The sequence below is a fragment of the Bos javanicus genome, chromosome 4 (genome assembly GCF_032452875.1).
Source record: "Bos javanicus breed banteng chromosome 4, ARS-OSU_banteng_1.0, whole genome shotgun sequence".
NCBI classification, from domain to species: Eukaryota; Metazoa; Chordata; class Mammalia; order Artiodactyla; family Bovidae; genus Bos; species Bos javanicus.
The window spans coordinates 92,371,804-92,395,231 of NC_083871.1; the positions used below are offsets into that span (position 1 = coordinate 92,371,804).

Genomic DNA, 23,428 nt, shown 5'->3' on the forward strand with positions numbered 1-23,428 from the left:
CCCCAGACCCTGGCAACCACTAATCTGCTTTCTGTCTCTATGGATTTGCCTGTTCTGGACATTTCATATAAACAGAATCATATAATATGTGGCCTTTTGTATCTGACTTCTTAACCTACTGTTTTTCAGTTTCTACCATATTGTAGCATGTTATCAGTACTTCATTCCCTTTCATGGTTAAGAAATGTTCTCTTGTATGGACACACCACATTTTTTTATCCATTTATTAGCTGATGGACATTTGGGTTGTTTCCACTTTCTGGCTATTATGAATAATGCTATTATGAACATCAGTGTACAAATTTTTCTACAAAAATATGTTTTTAATTCTCTTGGATATATATCTAGGAGTAGAATCAACTGGGTCATATAGTAACTCTATATTTAACTTTTTGATGAACTGCCAAACCACGGCCATACCAATCCTTTCACAACAGCAAGAAAGAAACCTGTTATTTAAGCCAGTGTTCTTTGGGGTTTTAATGTGTATACAGCTAGGCCTGGTTATTAACGGCACACTTGGCCATCAAGTCTTCAGTGTTTTGTAAATGGGTACACACATTTTAACTGACAAAGTGTGTTATCTGCCCAATAAGACTGGGTGCAATTTGGAGATGAGGACCTTATCTTTCCGCATCTATCACAGAATCCAGCATGGTGCCAGGCCCCACAGAATTAATTTAAATACTTCTGGATGCATGGGTGTAGGGGCTCAGTCTAAAGAACACACAAGACAGAATCTGCCTTCTATGTCTACGAGTACTGAGAATTTCCTTTTTCTACCATTAGTCTGAGCTGTACCTTTTTAATTACAGGACACCATATTTTCTGTTGAAATTTATTTGGAGAGACACTAGGTGCTGCTGGTTTCCCATGAAAAAGAATATTGCTAGGAATTATAGAGTAATATTGGAAGCCCTTATTGCCAAAAAGTTAGGAAGAACTTTGATTTTTCATTTTTAGCTTTTGCCAAAATTCTTTCCAGATATGGGAGAATGGCATTGAAACATGTAAAATATCATGTATGAAATGAGATGCCAGTCCAGGTTCGATGCACGGTACTGGATGCTTGGAGCTAGTGCACTGGGATGACCCAGAGGGATGGTATGGGGAGGGAGGAGGGAGGAGGGTTCAGGATGGGGAACACATGTATACCTGTGGCGGATTCATTTTGATATTTGGCAAAACTAATACAATTATGTAAAGTTTAAAAATAAAATAAAATTTAAAAAAAATTCTTTCCAGATAAAATATTTACAAAATATATAATATGTTAGGAAGAATAATATCCCCCCCACACTCAGATATTCATGTTTTAATCTCCAGAACCCGTTACATGACAAAGGGGAATTAAAGTTGCTAATCAACTGACCTTGAAATGGGGAGATTATCCTGGATTATCTGGGATGTAATCACAAGGGTCCCTTAGAATGGAAGAGAAAGGACGATGTGACTATGGAGAAAAGGCTCAGATCTGACATCGCTGGCTTTGCAGATGGAGGAAGGGGACCATGAAAAAAGGAACATAGACAGTCTCTAGAAACTGGAAAAAACAAGGAAACACATTCTCCCATTGAGCCTCCAGAATGGAACACAGCCCTGCTGACACCTTGGTTTTAGCCCAGTGAGATCCTCTTTCAGATTTCTGATCTCCAAAACCGTCAGGTGATTATTTTGTGTTGTTTCAAAGTCATCAAGTTTGTGGTAATTTGTTACGGCAGCAGTAGAAAGTCAATATATGTAATATATATATATATAAAATAACATTTTTCCCACCTCATATTTTTAAAAGTATGAATCTCCTTCTTGGGAAGACAGTGGAATAGGGGAGCTAAAGTGGGAGTTAGGTAACAGTTTACCAACATAGAGTTAATTTATCATTGTATTCTGTTATCTAGTACATGTGATGTCAGACATTAATAATAATTACATTTTATAGTACTTTATACTTTTCTAAGAACTTTAATGTACTGTTTGATTTGATCAATGAACAAACAAAAATCATCACAATAACTTTGAGAAGCTCTGCAAATTCACTGTTTCCCTTTTTGACAGATTAAAAAGAATGAGTCACAAAGAAATCCCAGAGACAGGTAATGACAAAATGAGCTTTCATCTCTTCCAGGGGTGGTTCTTAGCCCTTAATATCTTACTCTTTCAAAGAACTTGGGACCAGGATACTAGAAACCAAAAGCCCACTTTCCTAAGGACATCCTTATATCTGCAGGCATTCTGCTACCGTACCTAGCACTTAGGGAGAGAGGTCAAAGACATTAAGTTAATTGAAAGCTTCTACCTTGGGCTTGCAATGACCTGAAGTCTGGTAGGCAGGCAGGCCTAGCTATTTCAGACTTTATATCATGTTAATATGATTTACAGTTCCCAAAGGCCTCTCCTCATTGGCTCTCCCTCCTACCCAGCCTCCACCCTCCTCTGAACTCTGGCAGTAGCCTTGTGGGCCAGGGGTTCGCCAATGTCTGATACTGAATCTCTGGTTTGAACGTATCCCTCTGGCCTGTCTTACTCTGGTTTCCAGAAGTAGAAAAGTCTACCCTGTTTGTGACCACTCGAAGCCCAACTCTCTATACAAGTCAGACACATCCTACAGTTCATGTCACCTACATTCTCACTCTCCAATAGATACCCCAGCTTCTACCTTCCTCCCCCCTCCCTTTCTACCTTCTTTTCCTTCAATAAATATTGAGGGCACATCTCTTCTGCATACTGCACAAGACACTTGGCATCAGGCAGTGAAGAGCAAGCCCACTCTCTAGTCTCTGACCCTGACACCTACAGGGAATACGTACATTAAATAACAAATTCTGAATGCACACGTACATTAAATAACAAATTCTGAAATACACACGTACATTAAATAACAAATTCTGAAAAGGGGGAAACACAGGGCATCCACACTCAGTTAGCAAGCAGACTGGCTCCAGCTCCCTTAATAAGCTTGGAATTGGTTATTTTCAGCTTGGTGATACCACTCTCAAGGGGTATCATAGTGCAATGATTAAGAACCTGGGCTCCAAAGCCAGACTTCCTGGGCCCAAACACTACACCTGCTCTTGCTAGCTATGGGCAAGTTAGTTGACGTTTCTTTGCCTCAGTTTCCTCAGATGTAACAAGGATGATGATAATAATGCTTCCTAAGGTATGATTAATGCTGATAAATTAATAGCACTGAGTCGCTCTTAAATCAGGTCTACATGTATTATATACTGTACTTTATATAGTGTATATAAAATATATATATCTTAGCCTGGTATATATTAGGCTAAGATCATATGAAACAGCCATCATCATAGACTGAATATCAGCAACTCCATATGTTTTAATCTTGGCGAAAGTTATGTAAGTGTAGTCAGCATCTTTTTACAGAGCAGTGGGAGAGTGAGCAGATGAAAGGGCAAGGATGTGAGTGGCTCTGGAAGCCACAGAAGCTAGAAGAAAGGTGGCCTCTTCCCTCTTGAATCAGCACAGCCATTAAAACAGGTCAGAATGAAGGGTGGGAGGACACATGGAAAATGAACAGGTGCTACGAGGCTGCTGCTGCTGGGGCTGCTAAGTCGCTTCAGGCGTGTCCGACTCTGTGCGACCCCAGAGACAGCAGCCCACCAGGCTCCCCCATCCCTGGGATTCTCCAGGCAAGAACACTGGAGTGGGTTGCCATTTCTTCTCCAATGCATGAAAGTGAAAAGTGAAAGTGAAGTCGCTCAGTCGTGTGTGACTCTTAGCGACCCCATGGACTGTAGCCTACCAGGCTCCTCTGTCCATGGGATTCTCCAGGCAAGAGTACTGGAGTGGGTTGCCATTGCCTTCTCCGCTACAAGATTATCTCAAGCAAAAAGCAAAACATCAAATTATAATACAATCTTACAACTGCAACAGCGTAAAGGAAAGTATTCCTGGACAGATATTGGAAGGGAGCATCAAAATGAAAACAGCTGGTGCTTTACATAGCCAGGATATGCATGAAAAGCCTTTAAAAGCCTTTAAAAATCTTGTAAAGTGATTTAAACTTGATGGGGCTGAATATTCTCTCCATGATAAAGCTCATTTCTCCCTTGAATTCTTTGATAGCCTCTGCTGGTTTCCCCCTGCTTTTCTGTTGTCCCTCATCTGCTCTGCCTACTTTTTAGATGTTAATGTAAATATGTAGTGTTACATATTGTTATACCTATATTACACTTACACAGTGTTACATAATGTAGTGTTAATAACATCACTAATAAAACACTAAAGGGCTCCATCCTAGGATTCTTGCTGTAGAAGAAACACACATGAGTTAGTGGATGGTAAGAAAAAACTGAGTGGAAATGGATTGGAATAGGAGATATTGGTGCAAACTGGCAATGTTTAAACTGTGTATGTGTGTATGTATAGCTATACATGCATGTATATATGTATATATAATTTATATTTTCAAAGTCTGTCTGCTAGCAATGAGCTCACATAGCTCCCAGATATTGGTTTCTAATACCAGTTTCCACAAAAAAGAACCAGAGATCACCAGAGAAGTAGTTGATTCCAAGACTGGGACACAGAAACTGTAAGATGAGCCAAAAACATATTTTCAAGACAGAAAGTAAGGAAGCACTCCAAAAATGATGGGAGTGTGTCACAAGAACATGGGAGTTTGAAGGGATTCTTACCAATCTGGGGAAATTTAAGCCAAAAAATTAAGTAAAATAGCAAATTATAAACCAATGAGTAACAGGAATCCATCAGTCTAGTAATAAATAGATAAATAAATGTTAGATAAGTGATGGAGAAGACAGGGCTCTCCCTGAGAAAATGCCAAGGACCAAAAGATAAATGTGGTAATAGTGCTAGAGTTGAAAAATCATTGATTTTCCATCATCAAAGCAAAGACTGGGTTATCATCAGTTAAATTTAGGGGGGAAATTTTGATAAAAGCAGGATATCTGCATGGATTTAAAGTGTCTCCTCAGATTATTAGCACTGAAGCAAAAATGCTTACTATACAGTGAAGAAATCAGATACCTTGTCTGAGGATCAGAATTATCACTAATGAGAAGCAGCAGATGGTAATCTGCCTCTGGGAGTGCTACCCTGAGAAGAGCATATAAAACAAGGAATGTGGCTTACCATCCAGGTATGCAATGATTAAGTCATCAGCCACTGCAGTCGCTGACCAACAACGCACCCCGGGAGGAATTCAGGATGGAAACCAGGAGGAGGTGCTCAGTGCTTCAGATAGTTAGATGCTTCTCTCAGGAAGAATCTTCACGAACCCGGATTCTTGCATCTTCCCATACAAGATAAAGCACTAAAATCATTAACTGATAGCTTTGCCCTGTGACTAGCAATAACCTTTTACCAAGTCATATGCTTGTTTGCACATACTCCCTAGCCAAAAATCAAAAATATACTGACTTCTCCCCTACCCCTCTAAAGAAATCACCTCAGAGCTACTGAGAGGCTATATCCCAGACTAAGGGCCTCAGTAAAACCCTGAATAAAATTTAAACTCATAGCCCTTACGTTGTGCATTTTTCTTTCAGTTGACAAGCACATCACCGATTCAATATTTTGGCAGGGAATTCACAGCCTTAATCTAATCATGAAGAAACGTCACACTCAAAATGAGGACTCTTCTATTTTAAAAAGTGGGGAGGGCTGTATTCTCTTAAAATGTTACTGTCATAAAAGACAATGAAAAGGTGAGGAACTATTCCAAATTAGAGGAGATTAAAGAGACAGGATAACTAAACACAATATGTGATCCTAGACAGAATTCTATAATGGGAGGGGGAGGGCGGGAAATACTATAAAGGAAATGACTGGGCTACTTGACAAGTTGGAATGAAGATGATAGATTACAGAATTGTACAGATGTTAAATTTACTGAAGATTTTAACTGTATTGTAGGCATTTAAGAGAATATCCTTGCTCTTAAGAAAAAATCACTGGTAAACGGTAAAGGGCCATGATGTATGCAATTTACTCTCAAATGGTCCAGAAAAAAATATGTATGTATGCATAGAGAGCACGTGCAAAGGATAAAATTATTGGAACACAATGTGAACAACAGATGAGTCTGGGTAAAGGGTACATGACTGTTCTTGTGCTATTCTGGAAATTTTTCAGTGAATGAGATTATTTCCAGAAACGTCTTCTAGAAGGGGATGGGTGCCACTCCCGGCCGACTTCTCTGCAGAGTCTACACATCCTCTGTGTCATCACGTGTACACCAGTGTCTGCCTCACCCCAGACTCCCAAATCTTCATCTCTACTCCAAGCTGTGCTCTTGAGTTCCCAAACTCTATGACAGTTGCTGCTGAGTCACTTCAGTCGTGTCCGACTCTGTGTGACCCCATAGACGGCAGCCCACCAGGATGCCCCGTCCCTGGGATTCTCCAGGCAAGAACACTGGAGTGGGTTGCCATTTCCTTCTCCAATGCATGAACGTGAAAAGTGAAAGTGAAGTCACTCAGTCGTGTCCGACTCTTAGCGACCCCATGGACTGCAGCCTACCAGGCTCCTCCATCCATGGGATTTTCCAGGCAAGAGTACTGGAGTGGGGTGCCAGAGGGGCCTCTAACTAACTAGTGGGGGCAGTTAACATAATTTAACATGGCTTGGTTAATGGAATGGTTGAGAGCTCTGCATTTCAGCTCATAATTATACACCATATATGATAACCCATACATACAGACGTGGCTATATTTACATAACATAGATACTGGGTATAAAAATCCACTAAGGAAACCAAAGCATTGTCATTCAATACATGTGCGTGTGTGTATGTGTATGTGTGTGCACACATGCTAAGTCACTCAGTTGTGTCCAACTCTTTATGACCCTATGGACTGTAGCCTGCCAGGCTCCTCTGTCCATGGGATTCTCCAGACAAGAATACTGGAGTGAGTTGCCATGCTCTCCTCCAGGGGATCTTCCCGACCCAGAGAGAGAACCCACATCTCTTGCATCTCCTGAATCAGCAGGCAAGTTCTTTAACACTCATGCCACCTGGGAAGCCCTTGACATTTAATGCTGCTGCTGCTAAGTTGCTTCAGTCGTGTCCGACTCTGTGCAACCCCATAGACGGCAGCCCACCAGGCTCCCCCATCCCTGGGATTCTCCAGGCAAGAATACTGGAGTGGGTTGCCATTTCCTTCTCCAATGCATGAAAGTGAAAAGTGAAAGTGAAGTCGCTCAGTCATGCAAATCCTCAGATTATTGCCTGTTCTGAGAACTGCATGTGTCTGCATCTTGTCTTTGTAAATGACCTCATGTGTAAATTCACCAAATAAATATTTTTTTTTTAATGTTGGTCACTTCTCAGCTTTTAAGCTAAGATCACATGTAAAACGTTTGCAATCCCAAGCCTCTAGACCTCATCCAAACTGCCCTGAACTTAACATCCCTCTCCTTGAAGTCATCATCCTTCTTCTCTGAGCTGGGCACCGTGTCCCTCCCAGCTGCTCAGGTTGGAACCTGGGAGTCACACAACCTAGGTCAGAATCTGGGGGGCACACAGCAGCTGCTGGCTCTGGAGCCACGTTTCTGTTGGGTCCAGGCCAGAAATATAGAAGTCTTGCCTGCCTCCCATTCAACTCAGTTCCTAGTTCTAAACTCAGGAGTCTCAAGTACCTCTGGAATCCTAGTTACCAAAAAATCTGACAAATATTGTTTCTAGCTGTTTCATCTCTGCAGTTCAGGAAGGCTGAATCAAAAGCAGATTAGAAGAAATGCTGAATGAGTTAATCTACTATATCTGCTACACACCCCCATGCCCACTCTCAGCACCACTGCCTGTCCATGTAGCTAACACCAGTTGGTGCTTATCTTTTGAAGCTCAACTAAAGGGTCACCTTCACTTTAGTTTCCTGATTCCTTGCAGACCAAGTTCAATGTCTTGTCTTTCCCTTCTAATCCTCCATTACAGCACTTGCCACACTGAATTACAATCATTCACCTTTGAACCTATATCGTGTGCTAAACACTGATAGAGTATATTTTGAGTGCCCAGCACAGTGCCTAGGATAAAGTGAAAGTTCACTCCACGTTTACTGAACTGATGAATAAACAGTGATATATCCTCCATGTTCCAGGCTTCACCTACAAGTGGTTTAAAATTTAGGTCCATGAACACTAGCACCCATGGGTGGGAGTTACTGGGTAAGTTATCCTTAGTCAGTTGAATCAATAGCACCATCCTCCTGGATCTCTCCCTTTTCCCTTCAAGAGGCCCAGGAGCAGCAGCAGGAAAGAAGAGGGAAGGCTCAGGTATCAATAGACCGAGAGTGCACGAACCCACTGTGCACTCGATGCCCCACTCTGCCTGCCATCCAGTCATCACTTATTAGCCACTACAGGGGACAAAGCTTCTATTTCATTATTAAGCCACAACCTATGATAAGATCAATTTGTCCTTTGTGGGTCTTGGTTTGCTCTTCTATGAAGGGAATAGTGTACCAGGCAAGCTCCAATATCCCTTTCAGGTCGGACATTCTGGGATTCCATAAATGCCCTGATGGGCTTGCACAATGCAGGTTTGTGGTCCATGCACCCACCCATGTGGGATGCACTACCCCATCTAAGCCACTAGTGAGGGGCAGATCACTCAAGCCCCGACTCGTATTCTGAAGCCCTCCTTCATCATGCTGGGTCACTCCCTGACTCTTCACCATCATCATCCACTGACCAACCCACTCCTGTTGGTGTCCAGCACCCACCTGGTATCGCAGTTTGGATAAACATGCTGTGTGAACCCCAACAGACTGTAAGCAACTTCAAGGCAGGGTTTTTTTGTTTGTTTGTTTGTTTTGGAAAAGCAAGAGGGCTGAAATGGAGAGAGAAGACAGAGATGATTAGTGAACTCATGCTAGTTGCCAGATCAGCCTGATTCCCTCGGCCAAGTCTGCACCAAAACTTGAGAAGGATCTCAATAGTCATCTTTGCGGTTTGTACAGCATCTAGGTGTGACCTGTATCATGGGATGGCTGAATGACCAGGGATTGCTAAAATGAGGAAGCTTCTGGCCCCAGGTGCCTCACAAAGTAAGGTTCACAATTGTCAAAAATTCTGTTTCCTTCCTTACCCATGGGACTCACTGACAACCAGTCACGCACAAGTGCTGACCAAGGTGCTGGAGAGGCTCCCGGAAAGCTCCCTAGGAAGACTTTCAAAGAGATAGTGCCCCTCTCCACTCTTACCTTCTGCTAGACAAGTGTATCTTGTTAGTCCCTCTCCAGAAGTTGGGTGCTGGTCTGAAGGACCAAGTGTCAACTCACAGGAAAGAAATCAACTTTTTTAATGACTAAATCTGGGAAGCAGAGAAAGAACAAAGGTTTCATTTGCCAAGAGCTTTGCCACAACCATAAAAGGATGTGCAGGTGGAAGAAAGGAAGGTCCCTAATCCCCTTGATAAGGTAAGGTAGTGGAGGTGCCTGTTCTACACACCCCTCAAGTACAGGGGTTCCTTAAATTCAGGGACACACTGCCAGAAGCTTCCTGCTGTGGTCCTCATCAGGAGTAAGACCTCAGGCCCAAAGTTGGGCTCAGCATCTGAGACTTAGGGCACTTGCCTCATCCTATAGCCTCCTTTTCTCAGCTATCTTCCTCCCTGATGGGACCAGAATGAACACCCCCAAATCCTCTAACAACCAAAGGAAGCTAATGTACCTAAGTCAATTCTAGTTATATTCCCAGAGACCTAGAGAAACGGCACATCCACTAAAATGGCCGAAGAGAAAACTAGCAGTAAAATAGCACAGTGGAAGAATGCAATACTAGCAAAAGTTAAATCTCTTACTCTGAATGGATAAGGTTGGTATTTTCAGTCTTACATTCATTGAGTCTGCTGTTTATTGAGCATTTAATATGTGCCAAGTTATGAAAAGTCCTGAGAGTGCAAGGATGAATAGGACCTGGACATGACAGTAGGGGGGTCTATAGAGCAGTTGGGGAAACAGAGAAGTCAATTTAAAATGAAAATACAAGAAATGACTGTGCTCAAGGCTGTATGAACAAAGTACTGAAGGACCTCAGGGAAGTACTAATGGGCATCCCTTGGTACGGAAAAAATCAGTATGGAGAGAGTGATGCTTTAGCTGAGTCTGAAAGGACAGGACCATACTGCAGAGGGCTGGAATGGGGCGCCGGGAGGGACTTTGAAGGTGGAAGAAACTGTGGGTCTAAGGATCCTAGGTTTGGGAAATGTAAACCCAGTATGTGATACAAAGTAGGCGGTTAAAACCAACACAAACAAGTTTGGTCTCCAGACTCCTTCAAATCTCCTCTTGCTGGCTAAGTCTCCAAAGTGGGCAGATATCCTAGGGGACAATTTCTTACCTTTATTTAAACCAGTTTTTAAAATGAAGCCTCAGACTAGGGAATTTCACATCCCGTTGGGTGGGTGTCCTTGCCCTGGCCACCTGTATAGTCCACAGGTGTTGAAATAAAGGTAAGATAATGGACCTGACTCTAAATACTAACCCTCAATATACTTTCGGAGAAGGCAATGGCACCCCACTCCAGGACTCTTGCCTGGAAAATCCCATGGGTGGAGGAGCCTGGTAGGTTGCAGTCCATGGGGTCACTAAGAGTCGGACACAACTGAGCAACTTCACTTTCACTTTTCTCGCATTGGAGAAGGAAATGGCAACCCACTCCAGTGTTCTTGCCTGGAGAATCCCAGGGGCGGGGGAGCCTGGTGGGCTGCCATCTATGGGGTCACACAGAGTCAGACACGACTGAAATGACTTAGCAGCAGCAGCAGCAGCAGCAAAATACTTTGACTATATGGACAGCACAGCTTCAGCTAATAAAAAATTTTGCAGGTAATTTGCATTTAAAACCTTATATTCATGTAAGCTGGTGTCAGTCTTCAAATTCACTCTCTCAGATATGAAAGAGAGGGTTTCATCCCTCAGTAGCAGCCTATGGGGTGGACAAATTTACGCTGAACTAGAGATGGTCTTCCTGCTGAAGTCAAGGGATAGGGTTTACCCATGAGGGTCATTGGCTTACAGGTGGCCTTTGCTCTTCTGGGCTCCCTGCCTTGTGGGTCTGTCAGAATTATTGTTATTTAGGTGATTTAGGAGATCTGGGTCCCAGGAGAAACAGCTGTCACTGCTGAAACTCACATAAAACTGTGTGGTAACAAAGAATCTATTTCACAACTTTCAGTGTGAAAGAGCTCTGCAGTTAGGAAAAAAATGAGGCTCCGTTGAAATTATGAGGCAGTTGGTTGCCAATGAAGAAAGGACCACCTGGACAAGGACCCTTCCTTCCCAGCCCAGGCCAGACACACAATCCCCCGAACTCCTCGGCAGGCACCACGATCGAGGATTCCACATTGCTCTTTGCTGGGAGGCAGCAGAGAGGCAGAAAAAGCTGGGCTGCTTGGTTCAGATAAACAGGTTTCAATCCAGGTTCTGCCATCCCTGGCTCTGGACCTTGGGCAATTCATCCTGCCAAGCCTCCATTTCCTCATCTTCAAAATAGATATGCTTTACAAGACTGTTGCAAAGATTAAGTAAAATAACGTAGGGGAAATGCTAGCCGTCAACTTTAGCGCGAGCACTTAATATAAGACCGTCATTTTTCCTTTTGTTTACAGCAATGTTTGTGGCTAAGAAATCAAGAAGAGCTCAGTCTTAACTCCCAATTCTGCCAATTTGTGTGTGTGGCAGGCGGGGGGAACCGAATGTGGTTCAGCACCTACTTTGTTTCAGAAACAGTACTTACTTTCTTTATAACCTGAGAATGCAACCCTGAAATAAAGGTATTATTAATTCCCATTATACGAAAGTTAAGTTCAGAGAAATTAAGTAATTTATGACTTAAAGACAAGACAGGATACTACAAAACTTCTAGAAGAGAACACAGGCAAAGCATTTGGGGGCATAACCTTTAGCAATATTTTCTTAGTCTCCCAAGGCAATAGAAATAAAAAAAATAGATAAACAAATGGATCCTAATCAAGCTTGTAAGCTTTTTCACAGCAAAAGGAAACCACAAAGACAACCTATGGACTGGGGGAAAATATTTGCAAATGATGCAACCAAGGGCTTAATTTCCAAAATATACACAACAGCTCATATAACTCAACAACTGCTGGCTATATGGACAGCACAGCTTGTTAGTAAAAAAATTGCATGTAATCTCCATTTAAAAATTCATACTCATGTAAAGTGGTAGCAGTCTTCAAATTCATCCTCTCAGATATGAGGGGGTTTGGTCCCGCAGCCGCAGCCCACAAGGATGGACAAATTTACACTGAACCAGAGATGGTCTCCTTGCTGAAGGCAAAGGACAGGGTTTACCATGAGGGTCATTGGATTGCAGGTGGCTTTCGCTCTTCTAGGCTCCCTGCCCTGTGGCTTTGTCAGAATCGTTGATGAAAATCCAATCAAAAAATGGTCAGAAGACCTAAATAGACATTTCTCCAAAGAAGACATACAAATAGCCAATAGGCACATGAAAAGATACTCAATATTGCTAATTATTAGAGAAACGCAAGTTAAAACAATGAGGTATCACCTCACACTGGTCAGAATGGCCATCACCAAAAAGTCTACAAATAATAAAGTTTGGAGAAGTTGTGGAGAAAAGGGAACCTTTATACTGTTGGTGGGAATGTTAACTGGTGCAGCTGCTATGAAGAAAAGTATGCAGTTTCCTCAAAAAACCAAAAACAGAGTTACCATACAATTCAGCAATCCCACTCCTGGGCATATGGCTGGAGAAGCCTGTAATTTCAAATGATATGTGCATCCCAACTGTCATTACAGCAGTATCTACAATAGCCAAGCCATGGAAACAACTTCTATGTCCATTGACAGATGAATGGATACAGATATGATGTACATATATACATATATATACAATGAAATACTAAAAGTGAACGTGTTAGTCGCTGCATCATGTCTGACTCTTTGTGACTCCACGGACTGTAGCCAGTCAGGCACGTCCAAGGAATTACCCAGGCAAGAATATTGGCATGGGTAACCATTCCCTTCTCCAGAGGATCATCCTGGCCCAGGGATAAACCCAGGTCTCCTACACCGTGGGCAGATTCTTTCCTGTCTGATCCACCAGGCACTCATCCATAAAAGAGAATGAAATAATGCCATTTGTAGACATGGATGGACCTAGAAATTACATTAAGTGAACTAAGTCAGAAAAAAACAAATATATCATCACTCGTATGCAAAATCTAAAAATGATACAAATAAACATATTTACAAAACAGAAACAGATTCACAGACATAGAAAACATACCTGATTACCAGAGGGGAAAGGAGGGAGAGGTATAAATTAGCAGTTTGGGATTAACAGATACAAACTGCTATATATCAAACAACAAAGTCCTACTGTATATTACAGGGAACTGTATTCAAGAGATTCAGTATCTTATAGTAAACTATATGGAAAATATTCTGAAAAAGAATATATATAATAAATATATATATATATAATAATTTTATTATATACTATATAGGAGATTCCCTGATAGCTCAGTTGGTAAAGAATCTGCCTGTAATGCAGGAGACCTTGGTTCAATTCCTGGGTCAGGAAGATCTGCTGGAGAAGGGATAGGCTATCCACTCCCATATTTTGGGGCTTCTCTTGTGGCTCAGCTGGTAAAGAATCCACCTACAATGTGCGAGACCTGGGTTTGATCCCTGGGTTGGGAAGATCCCCTGGAGAAGTGAACGGCTACCCACTCCAGTATTCTGGCCTGGAGAATTCCATGGACTGTATAGTCCATGGGGTCGCAAAGAGTCAGACACGACCAAGTGACTTTCACTCACTCGTATTATATAATAAAAGAATATATATAATATATATATGAAATACCTATATGTATATGTATGAATCACTTTGCTGTACATCAGACACTAACACAACGTTGTACTATACTTTAATTAAAAAAAAAAAGAATGATCCCAGTTCTAACGTTAGCAGTCATCTAGAAGCAGGGGACAGAACACCTTTAAGGTTCTTATGAAGAAGCACCATTGCCTGTTTAGCATTATTAGTGTAGAAACTTGGGCTGCAACTTACAGCTGGAGACTTTCTCTCCATTTGAACCAGCACAATTCAGCCAAGAGATCGGTCTCTCCATAACTAGTTATCACCCACGGAGACAGGCCTTGACCCTCCTAAGTCCTAAGAAGACAGGAACACCCAAGCTAAGCAGGCTTAGGGGTTCATCAGACCTGGTTCAGACATCAACTAGTTACATGATCCAGGGCAAATTTAACCTCTTGGCCTTTGTTTCTTCATCTGTGAAATGGGGGATGATAACATCTGTGAGGACTAAATGAGATGATGGATGTAAGTGGCCCAACATGGTGCTTGCACTCTTGAGAGTGCCAGAAAGAACCCTGTAGTAGCAGCTTCACAAGACAAGCTGCGCACCTCAGCACTCTGGGTAACAGATGGGAAATTCCAACATCCAGGGCACAATTATACAGATGTTTATGCCTCAGATCGGAGATGCTCAACAGGGTGGCCTGCGGGAAGGAATGCAGAAAGCTCACAGTTATCAACCTGCCTTCTTATCCTTTTCTCCCTCCATCTCTTCTTCTTCGCAGCAATCTTCCTGATTTGCAAGGTAGTAAGTATGGCTCAGTCTCATTACCTTATCAACATACCCCATGCACTATTTGAAATTCTAGGACCAGGACCCAAAGAAAATTTATTTCTGTTGTCTGATCTAAATTCTCTCTCTCTCTTTCCTTAGAGTATCTAGCACAGAGAAAGCTAGTCAAATAACTGGAAAACTTATTTTGGAGAAAGGGGAGGGAAGACAAGGAATTTATCTTCTTAAGGGTAGGGAGGGACCAAGTCTTCTTCACTTGGGAGCATCTGCAACCTTACATTGGAGAAGGCAATGGCACCCCACTCCAGTACTTTGCCTGGAAAATCCCATGGATGGAGGAGCCTGATAGGCTGCAGTCCATGGGGTCACTAAGAGTCAGACACGACTGAGTGACTTCACTTTCACTTTTCACTTTCATGCATTGGAGAAGGAAATGGCAACCCACTCCAGTGTTCTTGCCTGGAGAATCCCAGGGACGGGGGAGCCTGGTGGCTGCTGTCTACGGGGTCACACAGAGTCAGACACGACTGAAGTGACTTAGCAGCAGCAGCAGCAGCCTTACATATACCAATGCTTAAAGTTATTAATCAGACACTGACTTGCCTCTTAGCTTGTTTAATATCTCCTCAGAATTCAAAAGCACAGAATCATTAGTCCTAGGAAAGCAACCGTGACTATGGATCTTTCTATTTCATTCAAACCACCTGGAAATAACATCATATCCTACAGGAACTTAGGATATATCCTGAGAAACTTTTCCAGGATATCATGAATACTGACTTGGAAATATAATAAAGCATTCAGAAGCACATTACTTTCAAAGTTTAAAGCAGAAATTATGGAAGTTTAGAGCCCACCGATGAGAAGGTTTTTTCCAGTGTAACAGCCTACACACAAACACATACACACAATTCCAGGCCAAAATATTTGGTTTGTAACCAAGGCAGTTAAAGTACTAAGGTATTCCTCCCTAGATTTAAGTTTGTTGATTAATATATGAAGTATTTCTTACCTTCTTTTCGCTTACCACTTACATTCACACTGTGTCCAGACATATACATGCATGTATATACACACCATTAGGGAAGCAAACAGGTCAAACTGATCAAGTTTAATGATTCTGTGGTTATCGTTATTATCACTTGAACACATCACTTCTGTTCCATTAAGTCTGCTCACTGTAGATAGTCCGGATCACCTAGCCTCCCAATCAGATTATTTAATCACCCCCAAACCCTCACAACACAGATCAATCACTATGATGAAGAACAGAAAGATACATGTTAGTCTGTGGCAGAGCACCCGTCTTTAGGATCCAAAGATCTCTACAACCAGCAAGAGCAGATGGGGGAAAGCAAAGAATAAGGAAATGATACTGTCTGAATCCAACTTTTCTGAGTCCCTCCATTAGTAGTAACACAGGTGAGGAAGATGAGTTTTATGGACTGAAACACTATGACCTCCCTAAGTGAGGGCAAAGGACTCTGGTAACAGTAATGCACAAACATTTTGGCTGCAGGGACGCGGAGGTTTAGCCAGATGGCTATCCATAGTGTAGCAAGTACCCCAGCCCTATTCGGCTGAATTTCTACCACTTTCTTGTGAGGGTCACAGCATCTTTCTGGAATCCTCTGTAGCACAACTAGTTGGGGGGTGGGGAGTGCAAATCCCAGAGCTAATTCTTTGTATCCAGGCAGGATCAGAGCTTCCTGATCAGACACTTCTCTAAGAAGGTAGATCTTTTTTCTTAATGGGAGTTCAACATTGAGGGATAGACAGCAAAGTCACTCACTCACAGTCTCAAGCCAACACGGTACAGCAGGTTACGGCAGTGAGGGACCAGTGTGAGCGGTCAGAAGACTATCCAGGCCAAAAGCAGGTCACTCAAGAACTCCCTAAGAACCAACTGCTGTGCAGCTTTCTCCAGGATGGTCACAGTGGTGCGGTTTGTCCAGACAAACCACAGGGACTAGGTCGTGCCCTGCCCTAAGTATTTCAAGTTTCCCAGTTCCACGATGAACTCCCCAAGTTCACTATCCCTGGGCCCTCTGGACTAGGGGACAATCTGTCACTATTTCAAACTTCCTGGTCCCTCTCCAGCCTGCATTTATGTCCCCGGAGAATTGGGGCAGCAGTTGGCCAGACTCAAGATTGTGATGAAATGGAGTAAACAGTGGGTCCTTGTGTGTGTTTAGAAATTAAATGAACTCTCTTTGGAGTCATGGGTACTCCTAGCTCTGCACTAGGAGTAGGATATTAAAACCAAAAAAAAAAAACCTTATTTTAAAAGACACTCACTTCCCCAACTTTTGCACCTCTCAATCCTAACCTCTCCCCACTCCTCCCTTCATGCACAGGCCATCAGAAGATGCTGTCCCAACACTTTCAGTATCTCTGGGGCCCAAGCATAAAATGGCATTAAAGGCATTTGACAGAAGATCCCATCCCACACTGAGGATTCCTCCCAGGTCAACACAGTGAAGAAACAAGACGGTGACAGAAGAGAAGAGGTGGGAGAAACCAGAGCCTGTCCCTTTCTCACAGAAGAGGCACAGAAATTGGAGGAGTGAAAATGGCATCATCTCTTGCCAGAGGGCCACCAACCACCACCAACTGGCAGCCGCATGATCGCTTGCTTCTCCTCTGGACTGAAGTGCAAGATGGTCAGAATGGCAGTGAGCGTCTGCTGGCGGCCCAGGGTGTCCGGCAAGGTCAGGAAGCGGTAGATGATGTTCTTGAGGTACTCCAGGTTGGCCCCCTCCCGGCTCTGGTCCCGGCTGTGCTTCGCAATGTGGCTCTGCAGGGCTCCCACCTCCTCCCGATGCCGCTCCCCTTCCTCCAGCAACCGGTCCCGCAGCCGATGCACTTCCACCTCCAGCCGGTGCTTCTGCTTCCTCAGCGACGTGATCTCCACCTCCTTGCGGGCCAGCTGCTCGGCATACAGGAAGAAAGTGGGCTCGCTGACCGCGGCGAGTTGCAGGGCTTGGGTCAGGCTGTCCGGGGGGGAGGTGTCTGCCTGGTCCCTGGGGCCTGCGCCGCCCACGGGGCTTCTGCGCCCCGGCAGCCCGGAGGACAAGGCCACGGACCGCAGCTGCTCCAGCTCCAGGTCCTTCTCGGCCAGCACAGCTAGCGCCCGGTCCCGCTGCTTGTGCAGCTCCTCCTCCAGCTTCAGTGTGCGGTCCCGGAAGTCCAGCTGGCTCCGCTCCAGCTCCTGCCGGTGGCCATGCTGCAGCCGGGCCAGCTCCTGCTTCCAGCCCTCGGCCTCCTGCTGGTGCTGGTGCTCCAGCTCCTCGCAGGACAGCCGCAGCGAGATGTACTTCTCCTTCAGCTCGGCCAGCTGCTCCCGGGCTTCCTCCAGCTCCTTGCCCAGGTTCCCGTCTTTGACGTTCTTGCTCTTGAGGACCACCTGGGCCCGCATCTTGTACCTCTCAAATTCCTCCTTCAGCTGTTTCAGCTCCTGCTGGTAGTAGAGCGCCGTGGCCTTCTCCCCATCAGCAGCCTCGGAGCTGGGCATTATCTCCAGGTCGCAGAGCTTCTCCACGTCCAGGGTCACCTGGCTCTTCCTGGCCGCCACCTGCAGCAGCCTCTTCAGCTTCTCCATCTTGTCCTTCAGGACATTGACATCCAGACTGGACTCCTCTCCATGGCTGTCCAGAGGGGACCGGCTGGAGGCCGCTAGCGCCAGGGTTTTGTTCTCCAGGTCCAGCTGCAGAATGCGCTCCTTCAGCTTCTGGATGGCCAGCTGGTCCTTCTGCTTGGCCTTCTCGTAGGTGCCCAGCAATTCCGACACCTGGGATATTTGATTCTCCAGGGCCGCCACCCTCTGCTCTTCCAACTGCGACTGCTGGCGCAGCTGATCCTCAGCGACGGCTGTCTGAAAAAACAAGGGAACAGGTGGAGATGCATCCAGAAAAGCCACAGGGTCAGAGGGTCAACTTTAAGGAAGCAAGAGAGGGAGGACAAAAAGGTTATGGGATGTGGGTGGCCTGGCAAAAAATGGGAACTGGGAAGCTTTCTGAGTTTGGGAGCTAACCCAAGCTCCTGTAACCCGCTCTTAGACACACATTATACCCAGTGATATCAAGACTCTTTGGAGACCTGCTACTGTTCTGCTTTAGCGTTTCTACTCTCTCCACCCATACACCAAGCTCACGTGTAAGTGTGCTCTTCACCGTATTACATTCTTTTCCTCTTCCAACATTCCTGGAAGTTCAGAATTGACTTGGATCTCTCCCCACGCTGAAAGGAGGCACTGGAAAATAGCCTATCTTTCCAGACAAGGCAAATATTGACTGCAAGCAATAGAAGAGGTGATTTCTTCTGTGAAAATTCCCTTTGTCCCCTCCAGCCACCCTACCTACAGGCATCCACTGCTACCCATAGATAGGCATATTGCTATAAGCATCCACTCCACCTTTCACTACACAGCTGCTGCTACACTGCTTCACAGAGCACAGCTGGGAAGATACCATGCCCCACGCTCAGATCTGTCTGGTTCCAACTTCAGACTACACTCAGAAACTCCACATCCTGTTGGAAGCACTCTGTTGATACTATCAACACCACACAGAAAAGAATTTCTCAGGACCCACAAGTGAAACTTTTTGAAGAGCATAAAAAATCAACAGTGCAGGCACTTAGTTCTAACTGTCAAAGGAGAAAAAAAACCCTAATATTTCCCCATGTGTTACAAGTGTGTGTTGACTCGTGTCTGACTCTTTACTTCCTTATGGACTGTAGCCTACCAGGCTCCTCTGTCTATATGGTTTTCCAGGCAAGAATACTGGAGTGGGTTGCAACTTCCTACTCCAGGGGATCTTCCTGACCCAGGGATCAAACCCATATCTCCAGAATCTCTTCCATTGGCAGGTGGCTTCTTTACCAATGAGCCACCTGAGAAGCCACTTTAAGTTAAATGACTCACGTTTGAAAGAGATGAAGATAATTACCTTCCTCATTTCCTGCTGCAACTGAGCCTGGAAATGGCTCTTAAGGCAGGCAGCCTCTTCTTGAAGCTCCTTCAGCCGGGGGTCAGGCTGATTCTTCTCATCTCGAAGAGCCTGAAGCTCACCTTTCAGCTCTTCCACCTCACGGGTTAGCTGCTTGGTCTGCAGTTCAAACCCTTCCATCTGACCGGCTGCATAGGCCCGCCCGGCCAGAGCTTCCCGGGTCTCTTCCAACCGAAGCTCCAAGTCCTGGCGCTGGGCCCTCTCCTCCTGTAGCAGCTTCTGGAGCTCACGCAGCATCAAGGCATGGTCACTCTGCTCTTGGGCCCGATCGTGTTGCTGCGTGATAAGCCGGGCTTTGGTTTCTGCTATCTGTTCCTGCAGCCCCTTCAGCTCTCCCTCCAGCCGGCCCCTCTCCTCCTCTGCTTTCTTACTGGCATCCTCTAAGTCCTGCTTCATCTTCTTTTTGTCGGCCAGGTAAGAAGCTTCCATGCGGGACTTCTCCTGGGTGACTGTAGCCAAAGAGCTGGTCAAAGTAGCCAACTGAGTCTTCAGCTGGTGCAGTCGTTTGTCCACCTCCCCACCCCCAGATGGTCCGTCCCCACTACTACAGCTAACGCCACTCTCTGACCCGCTGGCCTCTTCCAACTTTGGAGGTGGTGGTCCACGGGCCAGTCTGTCATCTTCTATCCCGAACTCACCCTTGGTGCTGGTGAGACTGGCCGCAGTATCCAGGCTGGCGGCGGTCCCTGTGCTATCCTCGCTGTGAGTGGAGCATCGGTCATCCACAGAGTCAGGAAAGGTGAGTCCTTGAGGCTGCACACCTGCGAGGCCCACATCCGCCTCGTGGGATACGGACAGTACCTTAATGCTGGCCTCCAGCGCCTCTTTCTCCTTCAGCAGACTTTTATAGGCACGGACTACATCCTTGAGACGTGTCTGGTACTGGAGGAGCTGCTTCTTCTGAGTCTCAATGATCTCCAGCAGGTCCTTCTTGCTTGGGCCGCCCCCGAAATTCATTCCAAACTTCTCCATGAGGGTTCAGGACGGGTTGCTCCAGGTCAGGGTTTGGACAGCCTGGGAGAGCGTCACGAAGATGCTAGCGGGGGTTGTATGCGACGGGGAGATAGCTGTCCCCCTCCGCCGCACATCCGCTCCAAGCAGCTGTTTGAGACCGGATGCAGGGCGGCGGGGCAGCCCGGCAGAAATGCTTGCCAGGTCCCAGGCAGGAGGGCGGGGGCGGGTCCTATCCTAGAGGCGGGGCGACGCTGGCACGAGAGGAGCACTCTGCCAGGGCTCGCCCGCACTGCCCCAGAAGCCGCTCCGCGCTCCCGGCTCACCCAGCCACAGCAGCACCGGCCGGCCCCCGGCGCACTACAGACCAAAGGTTTAAGATAAGCGTAGATCCATCCCGACTTCCTAACTCTAGCGGCTGGACAACGGCGCTTCCGGGTCTGCTGGAAGTGACGAGAGCGCGACGTATGGGGCCCCGCCCCCAGGGCGGGCTACCTCAGGGGCCGGTGGGAAGAGAACCCAGCAGGGCTGAGAACTGGTCACTCTCCAGCCGAGCGTTGGTTGCACTCCACCACAGCAGAGCAAGCAGAGTCGAGTACACCGGAGTCATGTTGGTTTGGTGAAGGCGCCGGATCTTGCTCTAGCGCTAAGATCAGCGAGGGACGGGGGCGACATCGCAATGAGTCCTTACCAAAGACTCGGGTGAACGACGGGGCCCCACTGTTTGGGTGCTCAGTACCGTTGTCCTTAAAGAGCAACAGTTAAGACTACCATTTAGACCACAAAGATGACAACCCTTTCTAGGACAATATTTGACATCTAGACGGTGTATAATATAATCATTATTACATCTTTCCTGAGTTCTGCTGGGTTCATTTAACAAATATATAAAAATAAATATATATAGGCATCATGTCCATTCTAAGTGCCACCTATATTTCAGAAGCTTCACAGGAGTTTGGCTATTTAGTCTTTCTAATTATTCTGCTGAGCATCATTAGCACTATTTTACAGATAGTGCAACATGAGGCACAGAGAAGTAATACACCAAGGTCACACAGCCTTGGGTTTTGAATCCCATGTAGATCAGTCTGATTCTCAACATACCAAGTGCTATGCCAGGTGATAACCAGGAAGGGACAAGTTCCTACCCTCAAGGAGCCCACATCTAGAGAAGCAGCAGCCATGCAAACACAAGTATATTCAAAGTGATACAGAAGTTAAGAGGAGGGAGCCCTGTCTAAGGGAGATAGCACAGGCTCTCAGGGGAAATGCATTGGAATTTGAAGGGTAAGTACTGATTGTCCATCTAACTGGAAATGAGGGGAACAACATTCTAGGCAGAGGGAAAACTTGCAAGGACTCTGGAGCATCAGAGAGTTTGTCTCACCTGGGAAGCATTGAGAATCATTTCAAGGCAGTAGCTTAGGGTATGCAAAGGAGGTGGCAATAGATACTGCTGACACAATAGATGAGCACCCAAATTAAGTTATTTGGATTTTACCTTTGGTTATAAGACACTAAAGGATTTCTATCACAAGAGTGGCATCAAGTCTTGTATGACAAGGTGGAGATACCAAAGTGCAGAAGACCATTTTCAGTCATGGGGATCAGATGATAGTGAAATAGAGCAACGATAATAGGGATGTAAAGAGGCTAATTAAAAAGAATGAAATAATGCCATTTGCAGCAACATGGAGAGAGTGTCATACTAAGTGAAGAGACGGAGAAATATCGTATGGCATCCCTTATATGTGGAATCTAAAAAGAAATGATACAAATGAACTTCCTTACAAAATGGAAAACGACTCACAGACTTAGAGAAGGAACTTAAAGTTGCCCAGAGGGGTAGGGCTAGTTAGGGAGTTCGGGATGGACATGTACACACGGCTGCTGCTGCTGCTGCTGTTTAGTCACTGAGTTGTGACTGACTCTTTGCAACCTGGTAGCCCACCGGTTTCCTCTGTCCAGGGGATTTCCCAGACAAGAATCCTGGAGTGAGAGGATCTTCCTGACTCAGGGGTTGAACTCCAGTCTCCTGCTTGGCAGGCATTCTTTACTAGTAAGCCACCTGGGAAAGTCCCTGTATTTAAAATGGATAACCAACAAGGACCTACTGTATAGCACATGGAACTCCGTTCAACATTATGTGGCAGCCTGTATGGGAGAGGGGTTTCGGGGAGAATGGTTCTGTGTATATGTATGTCTGAGTCCCTTCACTGTTCACCAGAAACTATCACAACACCGTTAAACGGCTATAACCCAACACAAAATTAAAAGTTCAAAATATAAAGACGTTAGGACAGAGGAAAAAAAGGCTAATTCAAAGAGCTAAAGATAACTTGATCAGCACTAGTTGTGTTATTATATTCAAACTCTTTTAAATGTGCTCTTCAATCTTGTAAAAGCCTTCTTAGGAATGTAAGCCTTTGAGGAATAGGAGTCACGTATTCACTGATACTTGACGCCCAAAATCTGTTTTCTTTACAGTGATGGTCAGACACTAAAAGTCTTTTGAAACCCAGTTTCTTGGTAGCCCAGATAACATCCAGTTGTATCATACAAAACATTCAGATACATTATCATTTTAATATCATTTTAATCTTCACCATAACCTCATGAGACAATTAGGACAGATATCAGTCTCCTTTTGTAGATGAGAAAATGATAGGTTTTATTGTTGAAATCAAGCCCTAAAAAAGGGGGGGGGGGGCAGAACTGGTATTTGAAATGAGGCCTGAAACAATGGCACCTAATGGGTACTCAGTAGATATTTATTTAATGCGGGAAGGAAGGAAGGAAGGAACAAACGTTCTCTGATTCCCAGCTCACCTCACCGTGTCCACTGCACAATTGATCCTCGAAGCCCGCTGAGAATCCA

The 23,428-nt window shown here is 45.0% G+C and overlaps 1 protein-coding gene across 1 annotated transcript; it reads right to left on the reverse strand.

Annotated features, from left to right (window-relative positions):
* Positions 1-94: 94 nt before the first annotated feature.
* On the reverse strand, positions 95-21,431 carry GCC1 (GRIP and coiled-coil domain containing 1). Its single transcript, XM_061414612.1, has 2 exons — positions 19,537-21,431; positions 95-18,461 (listed from the first exon to the last, which is right to left on the reverse strand). The coding sequence occupies exons 1-2, from the start codon at positions 20,566-20,568 to the stop codon at positions 17,166-17,168; spliced, it is 2,328 nt and encodes a 775-aa protein (XP_061270596.1). The 5' UTR covers positions 20,569-21,431; the 3' UTR covers positions 95-17,165.
* Between the last annotated feature and the right edge of the window lie 1,997 nt (positions 21,432-23,428).

Bases quoted from the DNA above. Each gene is read 5' to 3' on its own strand.
- GCC1 (XM_061414612.1), bottom strand. From the start codon at position 20,568: ATGGAGAAGTTTGGAATGAATTTCGGGGGCGGCCCAAGCAAGAAGGAC. The intron at 18,462-19,536 runs GTAATTATCTTC...TTGTTTTTTCAG, and splicing joins TGCAGCAGGAAATGAGGAAG to ACAGCCGTCGCTGAGGATCA.